This window comes from Vespa mandarinia, chromosome 5 (genome assembly GCF_050613455.1).
Source record: "Vespa mandarinia isolate Hongniang chromosome 5, ASM5061345v1, whole genome shotgun sequence".
Taxonomy (NCBI): Eukaryota; Metazoa; Arthropoda; class Insecta; order Hymenoptera; family Vespidae; genus Vespa; species Vespa mandarinia.
Window position 1 is genome coordinate 7,795,625 of NC_140814.1, and position 16,100 is coordinate 7,811,724.

Genomic DNA, 16,100 nt, shown 5'->3' on the forward strand with positions numbered 1-16,100 from the left:
TAATTATAATTATTATTTTTTCGATTATATCATTCAATTTATTATGAAAACAAAAAGAAATAAAAAATTATAGTCAGCAAAGAATTTTCATAATAGCATCCAAATTCTTGGCATTAGACCAATGGATATACATACTTATTTTCTTTTTTATGTATTAACAGGGCTTTTACTATACTTTCTAAGAGATTTTGGTACTTTGCAAGAAGTTGGTACACGAAACTCTTCTGATGTCATACAACTACTTACAAAAGAATATCTGTGAAATAAAAACAAATGTATGATCATTAGGTTTCTATATCACATACTTCCAAATTATGGAAAAGGTAAGAAGCATAATTGTGCTTGACATTTACCTATCATTTTGTAGTCTTCGTATATCCATAGAAGCTACTGAACTAGTCGAAGTAGATATCGTACTAGGACTAACACCTTTAAGATAATTCAACTTCTCTTTTATTTTTTCTATATCATTTTTATATTTACCGCATTCTTGTGTCATATATTCTGTCTTTTGAATAACCTTACAGTAATGATTCTTCAAATCATAATATTTTCTCCTCTTAAATATAATAACAAATAAAATTATTGTTATACCATAAAAGGATAAATATATAAATTTCAAAAGAAAAAATACTACGTACAATCTCATGAAAGCGTTCTAAAATGATGCTCAATTGTGTATTCTGTAAACTTGTTGCTGTTCTCAATGATCCTAAAGTTTCATTTAACGGAACGAAATAGGATGCTATCTCTGTTGGCAATGGTTCTACTAGAGGCAAAGAAATAGGCCCTTTGAAACCACAAACTACGCATTTTCTCGCAACTACGATATAACAAATTCATCTTGTAAAACAAATGTATTTCTTTGATTATTATTAAGAAATATGATTATTACCTTCTTTTATGCAGTTATCACAAAATATATGTTTACACTGTGTAAATCTAAATGGTTTATCTATTCTGGCTTTTGTACAATAACATCTATTACAAATATAATCCATTATACGACGTTCAATTCGAATCATTCAAATATAACGGTTCTCTTGAATGATACTGCGCAAGTGCAATAAATGTCATGGCGGATGTAATCTGATTGGTCTATACTAAAACACATTATTTGAATTTGATTAACAACCCGTCCTGCTATTATCCTTAATATTTAAGATATTATAAAATTAATCGAAGCTATGAATGATCCATTTATGATATTTCCTTCTATTTCAAATTAACAATTACATAAAGAATTTACATACGTACCGTTATAAAGAAAAAATTACTACTTATATTTCACAATTACTATTCATAGATCATTAAGAATTACAGATGAAGAGAAATAAAGAACTATTGAATAAATGTAATAATCAATTGAATAAATTGGCAATATATATCTACATATATATACCACATTTAAATGATATGAGATAATATATACTTTGTTTTATTTTATACAAAATCACAGTAAAAGGAGTGTAGTACTATTAATTTTTTAGCTGATAACAGTAATGCAAATTATATTACAAAAAGATTTTCAAAACAAAGAGAGATTATTACTTTTTACAGATCCGCACCTTAACAAATGAATAGTATATTAATAAATTATTCTTTGCTATTTAAAAATCCAAGGAAAAAATGTGTGAATTTTGTTAAAACTTTTAACGAAAAAGAGATAATCTGCTTTGAGAACCAGGTAATCGACCTTGAGCGTCTAATAAACCAGTTTGAATATCTGCAATTGATGGAACTGATCTAACTTCCCCACGAGCAGCTACACTAGGAGCGGATTTAAGTAATCGACGGGCTACTCTCTGTATATCACTTTTCGATATCGCTTCTGTAAAAATAATGAATATAGAATCTATAATAAATTTTTACAAATAATAAGCTAATTACCAATCGCTTGTATAAAAAATTCCGGTCTTTTTCTGGAACCAGTTGCTAAGACCTGTCTTCCAATATCTTCAAATACAACAGGTCTTTGTTCTAAGTTCATAAGCAGCATAGATTGTAATTGCTTCTTTGCTCTCTACAAAACAAATGATATCAAAAGTTTATCAAAAAAAAAAAAAATCTGTTTCTTTTAATTTATTATGGCAATCTTATTTTGCAGTCCTACTTCAAGTTCGCTGTTTGAAATATTGCTAGACATTGAAACCAATTCGTGTACAATAACTTCTACCAACTCTCTTATATGCGAGGGCGTAGAAGATGCATGAATACAGAAAAGACCTGTATCAGTGTAAGCATGATTATATGCCGTTGCACTATATAACCAATGGTACCTACAACATATTTTTCAAATTAATTACATTTCTTTTACTTAAAATCTTTAATCACAAATATTACATGATTTAAATGTATACTAAATATTACCTATTAAGAACATTAGTATACAAACGTGTATACATGCCCTTTCCAGGGCCACCAGCACTAAAACTACCACCACCTCCCATCATCATATTTAAAACACACATGGCAACAAAATCTGAATCTTGATGCGAACAACCCTCTAAGCCTATTACCACATGTGATAATTCTGGTAAACCACTTGGCCCTGCATATACTGGTACAGTACATTCTTCCTATTTATACGTAGAAGATAAAACAAAGTTATTAAATCCTTAATTTAACTGAAAACAATGTAATGAATTTAATATAAATTTACCAGTATGTATCCACCTGTATATTGCGCAATGGATTTATCAACCGAATATTCATTTTTATCAGAAGAAACAATATTTTGTTCTTCCCAAATAGGCTTTTGAGCAACAAAGTATCTAGAATAAATAAATTATAAAACTTGAAATACCCTTTAGTTTGATAAAATCACATTAGTATTACGAATAATTAAGCTTCAAATAAACATAAAGTTTTGTAAGAAGTTTCTTAAATCTTCTCTTGATGAATGACTAGACAAAATTAAAAGAAATAAATTGAAAACATGCATGAATAAATGGGATAATTTAATCAACAAATATAGAAAATACTTGCGATATGATATTTTGTGAATGATCGCTTTACTATGCTACATATCCAAATACGCACGAACGATTGAATTACTTTTCGACCGCTTTAACCAAATCCTGATGATTAACACCAACACCAGCAACAACCATTCTACTTGGAATATAGTGATGTTTAAGATAAGTTAATAGAATATTTCTATCTATTTTTTCTATATTCTCCTCAGAACAAATCTTAGGAAAGCCCAATGTATTGTTCCTATAGGCAGCCTATATATAAAATATATTTTTGCGATTAAGTTTAACTTAATGTATATATTGTGCTTCACATTTCATGCAAGATAATATTAAGTTTTACTTACAGCATGAATCATATCCATCAGTATAGGTTCCTGCTCTGGTCTTGTTAACAATGTTTCTATTTCAAAGCGAACTGTTTGTCTAGCTGCCAATATCTTTAAAAATAATCATGTTAAATCTTCATAAATATTACAAACATATATATATATATATATATATATATATATATATATATATATATATATATATATACATTTTATAAATATACCTCTTCCTCTGTAATTTTGGGCCTCATAACAATTTCACCCAAGATATTTGTGACTGTATCTAAACCATGGCATTCTGCTGATGCAGCATAAATGAATGTATCTCTTGATGCCTGACAATCACATATACCTCCATGTTTTTCCAATGCTAACATTATTTCATCTTTACTTCCAAAATGTTTCGTCGACTAAACAATTATTAAACATCATTATGTTGTTCCAATTAAGTTATTTTTATTATATACAATTAAGGCTCTTACACTGAATGCTAACTTTTCAAGAAAGTGAGAAATTCCACTGGGATAGATAACTTCATATCGTGGACCAGAGTCAATAAGAACTAAAATATATTTTTATGTCATTACTATAACGTTTTTGTTATTACATGTATATTGATCAAGTTTATATAATCCATACCACCAATTGTACAAAATTGACCAAAACGATTTTCAGAAGCAACACGTAATCCATTTGACAAAATTGTGACCTCAGTTTTCTGATGTTCTTCTTTAGCTGTAGAATAAATCGGCTTTGGTAAATTAGGTACTGGTTCTGTCAATGGTGGAAGTGATGTGACACTTGGTTTTCTTACACCAGTTGTAAAGTTACACGCTTGCCAAAGAGTAAGGTTATCTGTTTGTATGGGGCTGAAAGAAAAACGATTTCTATTAATCTATTCATTTTTGTTCATAATGATGATGATATAATAAATACGAAAGCATTGAAATATTCGTAAATACTATTAATTTATATCGTTCGACAAATTTATTATTAACACGATAATTTATATCAAAAAGAATATATACAATAAAAAAGAAAAAAAAACTATTTGTTTTATTAATTTTTATCTGTGACTTATAAATTAAAAATGAAATAGCATAAAGGTTATGAATCAAAATTTGAAGCAATAGTCTAGCGTAATATCATATTAAAATTACCGTTTTTTAAGTACAGATGATAATGGAATTTGTGGTAACCTAATTAACATTTTGACGTTATTTGTTTATTTAAAATTTTAATCGTTTATTGCTATTATTAATATTAGTATTATTTATAGCCCAAACTTATGAAAGAAACCTAATAATCAAAGTGAATATAATAGATGTTCCACTACGTTTCTCCATTGGCATAGAATTCAAATTTCTAGAGTAGATTCTCCATACTTGTGATTATATATATACATATATATATATATATATTTATAATGCATTTTTTAATATTTTCACTACGTACATATGCATAAGGATTCATTGCCAATCTGATAAAGTTTAATATATTAATTTATGAATATTGTTGATAAAAATAAAAAAAAAGTTATTTCAAATGGGAAATATCTTTAATTGCAGGCGCATGTCACCAGGTTGCGACAAAAAGTTCGATAAGAGTATCCTTTCTGTATGACTTGCTAGTTAAATTTTGATTCAATTGGATCTATGTGATATTTCAAAATTAGTCGTCAGTGGTCCTGCATAATTGATACTGTACAAAGAATATCGAAATACGTAAATACGATTGTATAGTTAAAGTGCTTCCCATCTGTTAAATATGGAAAAGATGCATTATCTTTTCATATATCTTTCCAGTTTGTTAACGTTTGCTAATGCAAACGACATACTAAGGTAAATAAAAATATTTAAATTAAATGTAATAATTAAAGCACGCGATAAATAGCGAAAAAAAAAAAAAAAAGAAAAAAAATGTTTTTTATTAATTAAATATTTTGGCCATTATTCGAGGATTCCTATGTACAAGACTCAAACCATACGATCACAGCTGAAAGAATATGATACCGAATGGCACCAAGTTCATCTTTTGAATGGCGGATTAATGCCGGAACCATTATCTAATTATCTTGATGCACAATATTATGGTATTATTAGTATCGGTTCGCCACCGCAAAATTTCAGTGTAGTTTTTGATACAGGCTCCTCAAATTTATGGGTACCATCCAAAAAGTGCCACTTAACGAATATTGCTTGTCGTAAGTATATATATATATATTTATATATGTACGTTCTTTTTTCCCATTTTAATAGCATGTAAATATATGGTCTTAATGATATAGAGAAAAATATTTATGATAATGGAATTATTATTAATAATCGTTTTCAATGAAAAAGAAATGCAACGTAATGATAAGAAATATCAAAAGAGTAAAGAACATGTTTTATCTTTCATTTTCCTTGTTTCTTTTTGTTTTCTTGTACTGATTATGTATTTACGATATTCACTTGGAGATATATATAGTACATATATTTAAGTGTAACCTTTTACGATATCAAAAAAAAAAAGATAAGATAAAAAAAAAGAAACGATAATAAAAATTCTATTTTATTTATACTAAAATATAATCGAGATATCTATTTTTTTTTTTTTATTAATGCGTTATTGTACATACAATTAACGATCGTTTTAATTAACAATAAGGAAACATAATACAATAATTTCTTATCATATTGTACTATTTATGAAACAGCATGTATAAATTAAAGTGAAACATGTTTATAACAATCGAATGATGAAATAATTGTTTAATTATATTTTTTCAGTTCTCCATCATAAATATGATAGTAATAAATCGTCTACATATAAAAAGAATGGCACAGAGTTTGCAATACGATATGGTTCTGGTAGTCTTTCTGGATTCTTATCTATCGATACAGTATCTGTAAGTTACTGATCTTACTGATATTATATTGATTTGAGTATAGTATTATGAACAATGCCTCCATTAAATTGTTATCTTAATAGATTTGTTATAAGAAATATTTATAGATTGCAGGAGCAGAAATCAAAAATCAAATGTTTGCTGAAGCTATGAGTGAACCTGGACTTGCTTTTGTTGCCGCTAAATTTGATGGAATATTAGGAATGGCATATTCTAAAATAGCTGTAGACGGTGTAACGCCTGTTTTTTATAATATAGTTAAACAAGGCATAATATCACAGGCCATTTTTAGTTTCTACTTAAATAGGTATCTTATTTTGTTGTCTGATATATTTATCTTTCTTGTTATCATCAAATTTTATTTTATATTTTTAAATCTATTCAGAGATCCTTCAGCACCGGTAGGCGGAGAAATGATATTGGGAGGCTCAGATCCTAATCATTATGAAGGTGATTTTACATATGTTCCTGTAGATCGTAAAGCATACTGGCAATTTAGAATGGATAGGTATAGTTTATATGATTAATATTACGTAATGTTATTTCATTGATATTATTGTAATAAAAGATGTTGTATCGATATCATTTAATTATAGAGTTGAAGTTGGTGATAGCGTATTTTGTGCAAATGGTTGTGAAGCTATTGCAGATACAGGTACATCATTAATAGCAGGACCAGTAGAAGAAATTCAGGCGATAAATAAACAAATTGGCGCAACACCCATTGTAGCAGGAGAAGCAATGGTAAATATAAAAATTTCTTATTATAATATGATTATTATTTAATATTATGATATATCAACTCAATATTATGATTATTATCTGTTTAAAGGTCGACTGTAATTCTATCGAACAACTGCCTGAGATTAAATTTGTACTTGGTGGACATACCTTTTCCTTGACTGGTAATGATTATGTTTTAAAGGTTGGTAGATTTGTAACTATGTAAATTTGGATAATGTGATATAAAATAATAATGATTTATAAGATGTCTATTTTACTGTATAGGTTACACAATTTGGTAAGACTATTTGTTTGAGTGGATTTATGGGTATGGATATTCCTCCACCTAATGGACCATTATGGATTCTTGGTGATGTATTTATTGGACGTTATTATACTGAATTCGATATGGAAAATAATCGTATAGGATTCGCAATTGCTAAATAAATACAACGAAAAATACTAATCATAATGCACTAACATCATATGTGTACATTAGTAAATTTTGAAAGCGATAAAAACGTTTTACTTAATATAAAAGAAATAATCCATAAAATAAGCGTTTAAATTGTATAAAATGCGTATGAATATTATGTGATTTGTTTATTTACTATAATTTTTTCTTATACCAAATATAATTTCATTAAAAATGTGCCGTTATTCATTGTATCTATATGTATATGTATCTACACTTATACGAAAAGCATAATAATCATAAATATTCATATATAGTCTAATTTTATTAAAATTAATTTTATTTCTTATTTTCTATTTTTGATTTTTGTTTTATTCTCTGGCAAATAAAACGTAATGCACTGAAACAAATTATTAATTATTATTTAGTTATTATAAGAACTATTATTGAAACTTATAAAAAAATTATTATAAATATCTGTAAAGAAAAGTATATTATACAAAAATAATGAAGGAAGGAATACCTGTTCATCCAAAAAATCAATGAGAGCATTAATTTTACACTTGAAACCATTTGTTTTTAATATTTGATGCAACAATTCTATATTCAATGGTTCATATTGCAAAATTTTATTATGTAAATCTTTATTAAATTCTATTAACTTTGAAAATGCTTCTTTTATACTATCACAATCACTTAATGCAATTAAGTTTTCAACATTGTTCATATATTCTGCTTTAGTTTCCATTCTCCTGGAATAATCATTTGAATTCCTTAAATAATTTTATAATATTTAAAAAATACTATAATATAATATAATATATTCGTGTATAATATAATATAATATATTCGTGTATGCACACACGCACGCACACACACAAGCATTATTTTATTAAACACATACCAATTTTTGAAGGAAGATACATTACATTCACGTTCAATGTTACTGTATTTATCCGATAAATTAATATCTACCTTTAATTTTTTTTTTTGTGGCCCTTCGTATTCATTATACATATTTTTACCACTTGTATCTATTGTTTCAGATAAATCGATAGTAGGATGTAATTCTTTATAAATATATGTTAATAATTTAATATTTTTATTACGGTTTTGTATCTTTAATCCATATTTCTGCATTTCCTTCTAAAAAGAAATAATACATACAATTACCAGAAAATATCAGAAATTATAGGAATGAAATAATTAATGGACATACATGAAGCTCAGCAGTATCCATAATATCATAATTTGGTGGTAAAATATTATTTTCAATTATAGTAAATAATTTATTTTTTATAATCAACTTGTTATCTTCTTTGTTGCATTGAAAACTGTTCATATTATTGAATTTATCAAGTTTATCATTTTCTTCAGCTGTGTAATTAATTTGTAAATTCCCTTCAGATTTACATCTTTTTCGTGATTTTTTGTTTTTTGAACAAATTTGCAATGTTTTATTATTCAAAGTAATATGTTCAATTTTGTTATCGATATTAATATTTGAAAAGTGTATATCATTCGGAAAAGTATAGTGCAATTCATCATCAGATTCTTGTATTTTAGAACTTAGAACACCAAGGCTATCATTTTTATTGAAGTTGTTAATATCTTGACTGTTTATATCTATATCTGGACTAGAGGATATTACAATAGAATCCGGATTGGTTGATAATTTAAAAGGACTGTCATTTTGGTTTTCGATATCAGATATTTCAGGAGAAACTAAGTTAAAAATATTGGAGTAATCATTATTAAAGCTTTCATTATTAGTAATTTGAGTTTTTGAATTATCATTGTTACAATTATCTATATCTTGTTCTTTAAAATTGTCTTTATGTTTAAAACTATTATTTAACAAAATATCATAGATTTCATCTTCATCAACTTTTTCTGAATTTGATGCAATGGCTTTATTATTTTCTACTTCATCATTTTTAATTTCAGTCATAGTATTTTTATATTTTTTCGAAGCAGATTGATATACAGCTATACTTTTATCAATATATTTTCTTTTATTTTTTGTATACATATTCAGATCATCTGTATCCATTTCACTATTAGAAGATAATGATGTAGTTACAGACGCATTATTGATCTGTGAACTTGGAATAGTTTTTTCTGAGAAATTTTTGTCACTATACGTACTAGTTTCAATTTCTTTTATTGATGAGAATAAATCTATATGATTATGTTCAGTAGATGTAGTAAGATTTTTATCTATTGTTATATTGTATAACTGTGGATTATCATCAGCATGAATCTGCATATCCTTTTCAAGTTTACTCAAACCATTTTCTTTCTTTTCTGTTTGATCTGGAGAAAGTTTAGAATTATGGAGTTTATCAAGAACATTAGATTCATTATAATTCTTCTTTCTAAATGGATTTTTATTATACTGAATAAACGATTTGATTGGAGAGTCTATTTCAGAATCTGAAGCAAAATCTGATTTGGCATTTTCTCTCTGAACTTCTTCAATAAATAATGTAAGATTACTTTTTGATTTTATTTTATCTTCCATTATATTTGGATTACTTTTTGGAGTTGCCACTGGTGACTGATTAAGTACACATTCATCAGTAGAAGATCTACTTTTGTTTATTGATGAGGAAAATAAAATTTGATTTGTAGTATTTTTTGAACTGCATTGAATTGGACTCAATAATATTTCCATATTTGTATGATTTAATATAACATCATTTGTATCATTGAATATATCTGGAGACATACTGTTTTTTCTATCCACAAGTGTCACACATTTTTCTGGAGATATACTTGTTTTTAAGAGTTTATCAGGTGAAATTTCCATTATGGAAATATCAGGTATACTTTGATTACTACAATTAACACTATTAATATCTTTTTTTGGAGTTAGTGTATTATATTCTACAAATTCATTTTGCTTATCATTGCTATTACAATCTTCTTGTGTATCTTGTTTATACAGTTCAAACTTATCATTTTTTGAAGTTCTATCGTGGAAAGCAGCATATTCAAGACGCAAATAAGTGAATAATTCTTTTACTTTATATCTTCTTGCCAAGCGGCCCAGCGAAGATATTGCAATATTGTCATTAAAAGAAATTGCATGCTTTTTAACAATACCACAATAAATAAATTCTAGAAATGCTAAAGCAATATGGTACTCTACATCGGTCCAGCAGATCATTTCTTTAACTGAATAAGTTGTATCATTATTTGGAATTATATCAAGTAAAATATTAGAACAGCGTATATAAAAAACCAATTTATGTACCCAAATATGTTTACTACCATTAACAAATATTATTATATCACTTGATGAACTATTGTTTAATGCATTTCCCCAGTCAAGTATTAGAGTATTAATAGACGACTGTATGTTAATATTCTCTTTTTCTGTATTTGGAAATAAGTTTATATCTACTTTGTGTGATATATTTGAACTTTCTTTTTTATTCGAATGTAAATTAGATTTTGTTGGCGATGAAACTTTTTGTTCAGACTTATTTGACATATTTGATTCACTTTCACTTTCCTAAAAATTATTCAAATACTGTATGAAAATATTTTTTCTAATATAATTAATAATTCTATTTAATATGTATATAGTAATAAGCAAAACTGAATACATATTGTTTATAAAAAAATAACTTTTTCAAGATTCAACTAAACGACTTGATTTTTGTTGAGAAAATGGAAGGATTAATTTACTAAATTACATGTCATTTTGCTTATTACTATATATGCTGTATTGCATATATGTAAAGCATAAAACAATTATGCACATAAATACCATAAACGTTTGTTTTGTACTTGGGATTATATATGGTGATAAATTTATGACATAAAAATCTTTTTGACTTAGCTGTAACATCGCTGAATTCCATAATTTATTATCCTGTGTGTAATACAATGAAGAAAAAATATAAAATTTCTTTAAAAATGTTTATTACTATGATCCTAAAAATATACTTACAAAATTTAAATATTTTTTAAGAATATGACTTCTCAAATTATTCCTTTTTATATTTTCAAATTTACTTTGCATTTGTTGTTGGCTCTGATGAAGTGTTTCACTATCTATTAAAATTTCAGCTATTTTTTCAGTTATTAAACGGTCTCTTTCTTCTTTTGAACGAGTTTGTAATACTGTTATAAAAGTTTGCTTTTCTATTTAAAACAAAATATTACGTTTAATATTATTTTATAATATGAACATGCTATTAGTAAATATAAGATATATTTACTAATAGCATATTCATATTTATATTTTTTATTTTTTAATATTTAATATTATATTATACAAGTACAAGTTACTTAAGCACACTATCTTTTACTTGTATATTATTAAATAAATGTTATGTATCGTAAATTATTTTATCATACTTTTCTTTTGAAATCGAGTGGTAATGTTTCCCATTAAATTTTTGTCTATAAGTTCCTTAGTAGAATCCTTTGTAGGACATATATCTGCTAAATCCTCTATTTCATTGTAATTCCCTACTTCTTCAGCTTCATAGAGGGATTTAGAAAGTGCAAGAGCAAGTTGCAATTGATGATCTTTTGCGAGAAACTATAGAAATGTAATTTTTATAATATTCATGTTATAAATATTACTAATCTTTTATTCCCAACATACCATTTTATTTATAGTAGTTTGCTTTTTATTCTGTAACACAGGTGCAGCAAGTAATCCAAGAGAAACTCTTTCTGCAGATTGACGTTCTTGTAACTCCATAGCTTGTAATAGTTTTTCCATAGAAACATTATTTTTTGCAGCACAATTTTTCATATGAAGTATCCTACTATTTGTATCTTTAAAATTCTTAAAACATAATGGACATACATATGCTACCTTTGTATCATTTGAATGTTTTACAGATTCATTTTTTTCCTCGCATATATTTGATTCTGTTCGTGTATGAACATCAGAAATATTTTTTTTTAACTGATTACTTGCTTTCTTATTTAAGCCTTTACTTAACTCAGTTTTTATGCTTGTTTCTTTCTTCTTCGTTAATTTGAAGTTAAATAGTTTTAATTTTTCAATTGGTTTTATTTTTGGAGATTTAAAATCTGCTATACTTGCATCTGAATCCAATGATACAGATGTACCAACTTCACTATCGATTTTTTGTACATTTTTATTACATTTTTCCATGTCCATATTATATTTCTTTCCAAAAGATTCAATTATTATATCTATAAGTGAAAATTAATAAGAGAAGCACAACAAATAAAATAATCATCCAAATATATTCATATTTTTATTATCTTATCTAAATTATATTTTTAAATAAATAATACATAATCAATTTTTTTGATAAATTTTAAAGATTATGATAGTAGATTTTAAATTTGTTCTTTCTTACTAAGAGACAAAATATATAAATATAATTAATATTGTATGTATTATTTTAGTTATATCATCTTAATACAAAATATTTTTTTTAGTATTAAGAAGTAATTATCACATAATTTCTAAAATATAATAAATTTAATAATTCATTATTTATATTATATATATTTATTTTAACATTATTGGTTATATTACATACTACACACTATTATGACTATATTAAGCTGCCTTCAAGTATGTACCTCTTTATTCTCCTGTTGTGTTAAATATGTTTAATTAATTTATTATATAAAATATAATATAAATAAATCTTATTAATGTAATGTGAAAATATTTACATATTTAGCTTTTTCTGCTTCTTCTTTAATTCTTAATCTTTCAAGTAATTTTTGTTCCAAATTCCATTCTATTATGTCATTGCCGATGATATTGGCATTTAAGTCATATCTTAATTTATCTATATTTTCTCGTAAAACTTGGATACGACTAGAAATAATGTTTTATCTATTATTATTTATTATCAATCTACAAATCTAAACATCAATTATATATATAACATTGAATGTAAGTACAGGTTATGTTTTAAGTGCCATTGAAATCTTTAATGAATCGAGCGGATAAAATTGAACTTTATTCTCTTTATGTAAATAAGAACTGAATTTTAATCTAATATAATATAATACTCACGACAAACCATATGAAAATGCGTAAACAATTGCACACGAAATACCAATTGCTACGTTAATATATTTACCAAATTTCGTTCCATGGAACGAACGAGGTTTTCTATATTTTGTGCATCTAGGATCTTTATACATTTCCTACAAAGAATAATTCGCTATGAAAATTACGAAGATTTATACAAATTATATTAGTTAAACAATTTGAATAAGAACATCCTTCAAAAAATAAAATCTATATAATAAGAATGACTAAAAAAATAATTGTTATAAACGAGTATCTGCAGCGCCCTCATTCCTTTTATCTATTGGTCGAATAGCGAGAATATAACGGATTTTTTATAGTAAATAGTAATACAGGAATCGACATATAAGATCTTCTGATGCTTAATAATCAATAATCTAGATGCTTTAAATGTGTTCCGGAAAGTAACATACATAATGTTAAATAACAATATATTTCTGGTATATGAATTCATTGCAATGCAAAGTTCAGATATAATGCTATAAAAAAAAAAGAATAGCATAAAAAATATATATTCACAAACCATTATTTAAAACCAAATAATTGATAAAATCTTGATTTTAGCCATAAATTTAAATACTTTATATTTGCCCATAGAATTTTGCTATATCCAATCTATTTATTTTTGAAAGTATTATTAACAATGTAATGTCCTTTAATGTTTAATCAGAATTAGGTTAAAGAAATTTTGAAAATATATTGTAATATACAGCTATACTCTGAGTGCATTGTACATTATTTAAATAATTATAAAATGTTCGTATCTATAAGATGATTAAATGTAGTGGTACGGAAACAAAGCGTTCCAACGTTTACTACTCGGAGTACGAAATGAAACTAACGTAATAACTCTTACGGTCCTTTCAATGATCTTTCTGTTGACATTAAACAATCGACGCACGTTAAAAGAAAATTATTCTATATCGATCGCATCTTAAGAGTTATGTAATAATGTAATATCTAGGATATACTGGATAGTAATAAATAAATTAATTTCTTTACTTTTTATTATAAAGTAACGTAAAATATAAAATCTAAGAGCAGAAAAATTATGAAACATTTTATTGATCAGCTATATATATGTACGTGGGTTCCCGCGTTCTACTTCGCGAGTCAAAAAAATAACTAATAAATAAATCGAATAGTAAAAAAATGTATTTCTATTTATAATACAACTCTCTTGTCAAAATGTCCAAAAGGAATAATGTTTTATTAAGCTCATCGACAAATTGATCTCTATAAGTATTAATTAATAATCAATTTATATTTGGAATATTATGGACTCAACAGTAACTGAAAATATTCTAACGATTTCTTGAAGGAAAGTTTGAAACGAAGAAGAAATCGCTTGAAATATGACGAGAGAAAAGAATGTTTTAACTTATATATATTTGGACACTATTGATCTATATAGAAGAAATATTATCGCACTGACTTATATAATTTCTTGGAAAATACTCGCTTTCAATGTAATGTAAACAACAACAAATTCTTTCATTTTCTTACCACAGACGATGCACACATACATACGAATGAACTACGATGAAAAGAGTTCGTAAAAAACTTTGTTTTTTGATGCGTATTTTCTCAAACGCTGTACACACCTATATACAAAAAAAAATATATATATACACATCTATTATATATAAATTTTTGAAAGAATTTAAGTTTCTTCTTTTAATGTTAAGTTTGATACTTATTTTTTCATAAATTTGATTATGATTTTTTTCTTTCACAATGCAACAAAACTGCAAAAATTACCATGTGCATGCACCCAAATATTAAAAAGTATCAAAAGCATAGCCTTATATGCATCGTACATCTAGCGGTGAATCTTTCAAACTAATTATGAAAACACTTTTCCGATAGTAGATAAAATGTTCCGTTGAAATAAAAGAATTAAAGAAGGTATTATAAAATAAGTTTTAATTTTATATAATTAAATGTCCTTTCGCGCTAATGAATTTACGTACATTTACGATTTAGTGTGAAAATAACAATCGAAAAAAGAAAGAAGAAAGAAATAACTTCGTTCGCATATTACTTTCAGATGTTACTATATCGCATGATAATTTATCAGTAACCTTGAGAAAGATGCATGTGATATTAACGTATCAATTTGTACTATTCCTATATTAACAAACTGATAGTTATTTTATACTGCGAAGAATTCACGTTTTGTCGAGCGAAAAATATTTAAAGTATCTGTGACATTCGACATTTGAAACATTGATCCAACGATATTGGAATATTAATATATGCAATCACACAACATAATTAGCTATTTTTATCTTAAATAATATTATACGGGCATTAAATTTTTTCTAATTATTTATCATATTATTATAGTTTAATATAACGTAATTGAGAATATTTAAATCTATTACTAAAAAAAAAATATCTTAAAATACTAATGTACTAAATGTAGCGGTGACGTCATAGAATGACGTCACTGACACGTCAGCGGTGATCTGCCTTCCTACATTACAAGAGAATATATCGTTACACATGGATTATGTTCAAAGTCCATTCGGTTGAATGAATTTATAATGTTTTGGATATGTGAAAATATATGATAATTGTAAAATCTATTAAATCAACGAATGAATATATTAAATGATTCCATTGCTCGATGATCGTGTGTCATTTATGTCAGGAAGTGTATTTATTCTAAGCAATCTTGTGACGTAAGAAATGTTGCACGAGTTTACTAAGGAAA

At 26.0% G+C, this 16,100-nt stretch overlaps 3 protein-coding genes across 9 annotated transcripts; 1 reads left to right on the plus strand and 2 right to left on the minus strand.

Moving 5' to 3' along the window:
- Positions 1-1,422: 1,422 nt before the first annotated feature.
- On the minus strand, positions 1,423-4,658 carry LOC118441957 (mitochondrial-processing peptidase subunit alpha). Its single transcript, XM_035867053.2, has 11 exons — positions 4,465-4,658; positions 3,944-4,173; positions 3,787-3,866; positions 3,529-3,714; positions 3,323-3,415; positions 3,058-3,230; positions 2,663-2,774; positions 2,371-2,579; positions 2,114-2,279; positions 1,891-2,023; positions 1,423-1,831 (listed from the first exon to the last, which is right to left on the minus strand). Exons 1-11 carry the CDS (start codon positions 4,512-4,514, stop codon positions 1,653-1,655), a joined length of 1,611 nt encoding a protein of 536 aa, XP_035722946.1. The 5' UTR covers positions 4,515-4,658; the 3' UTR covers positions 1,423-1,652.
- Positions 4,659-4,914: 256 nt separating this feature from the next.
- On the plus strand, positions 4,915-7,569 carry cathD (cathepsin D). Its single transcript, XM_035867061.2, has 8 exons — positions 4,915-5,145; positions 5,263-5,507; positions 6,076-6,194; positions 6,302-6,501; positions 6,580-6,702; positions 6,791-6,938; positions 7,027-7,119; positions 7,203-7,569. The coding sequence occupies exons 1-8, from the start codon at positions 5,072-5,074 to the stop codon at positions 7,362-7,364; spliced, it is 1,164 nt and encodes a 387-aa protein (XP_035722954.1). The 5' UTR covers positions 4,915-5,071; the 3' UTR covers positions 7,365-7,569.
- On the minus strand, positions 7,208-14,859 carry LOC118441820 (uncharacterized). Of its 7 annotated transcripts, none has more exons than XM_085657115.1 (11): positions 14,817-14,859; positions 13,431-13,497; positions 13,015-13,162; positions 11,957-12,519; positions 11,704-11,890; positions 11,294-11,487; positions 11,111-11,215; positions 8,552-10,852; positions 8,237-8,478; positions 7,856-8,105; positions 7,208-7,732 (listed from the first exon to the last, which is right to left on the minus strand). In XM_085657115.1, the coding sequence occupies exons 4-11, from the start codon at positions 12,482-12,484 to the stop codon at positions 7,679-7,681; spliced, it is 3,861 nt and encodes a 1,286-aa protein (XP_085513241.1). In that variant the 5' UTR covers positions 12,485-12,519; positions 13,015-13,162; positions 13,431-13,497; positions 14,817-14,859; the 3' UTR covers positions 7,208-7,678. The 7 variants fall into 7 exon arrangements, with proteins under 7 accessions (XP_085513241.1, XP_085513240.1, XP_085513239.1 ...); XM_085657114.1 differs by lacking the exon at positions 14,817-14,859 and adding an exon at positions 14,224-14,352; XM_085657113.1 differs by lacking the exon at positions 14,817-14,859 and adding an exon at positions 13,905-14,216.
- Between the last annotated feature and the right edge of the window lie 1,241 nt (positions 14,860-16,100).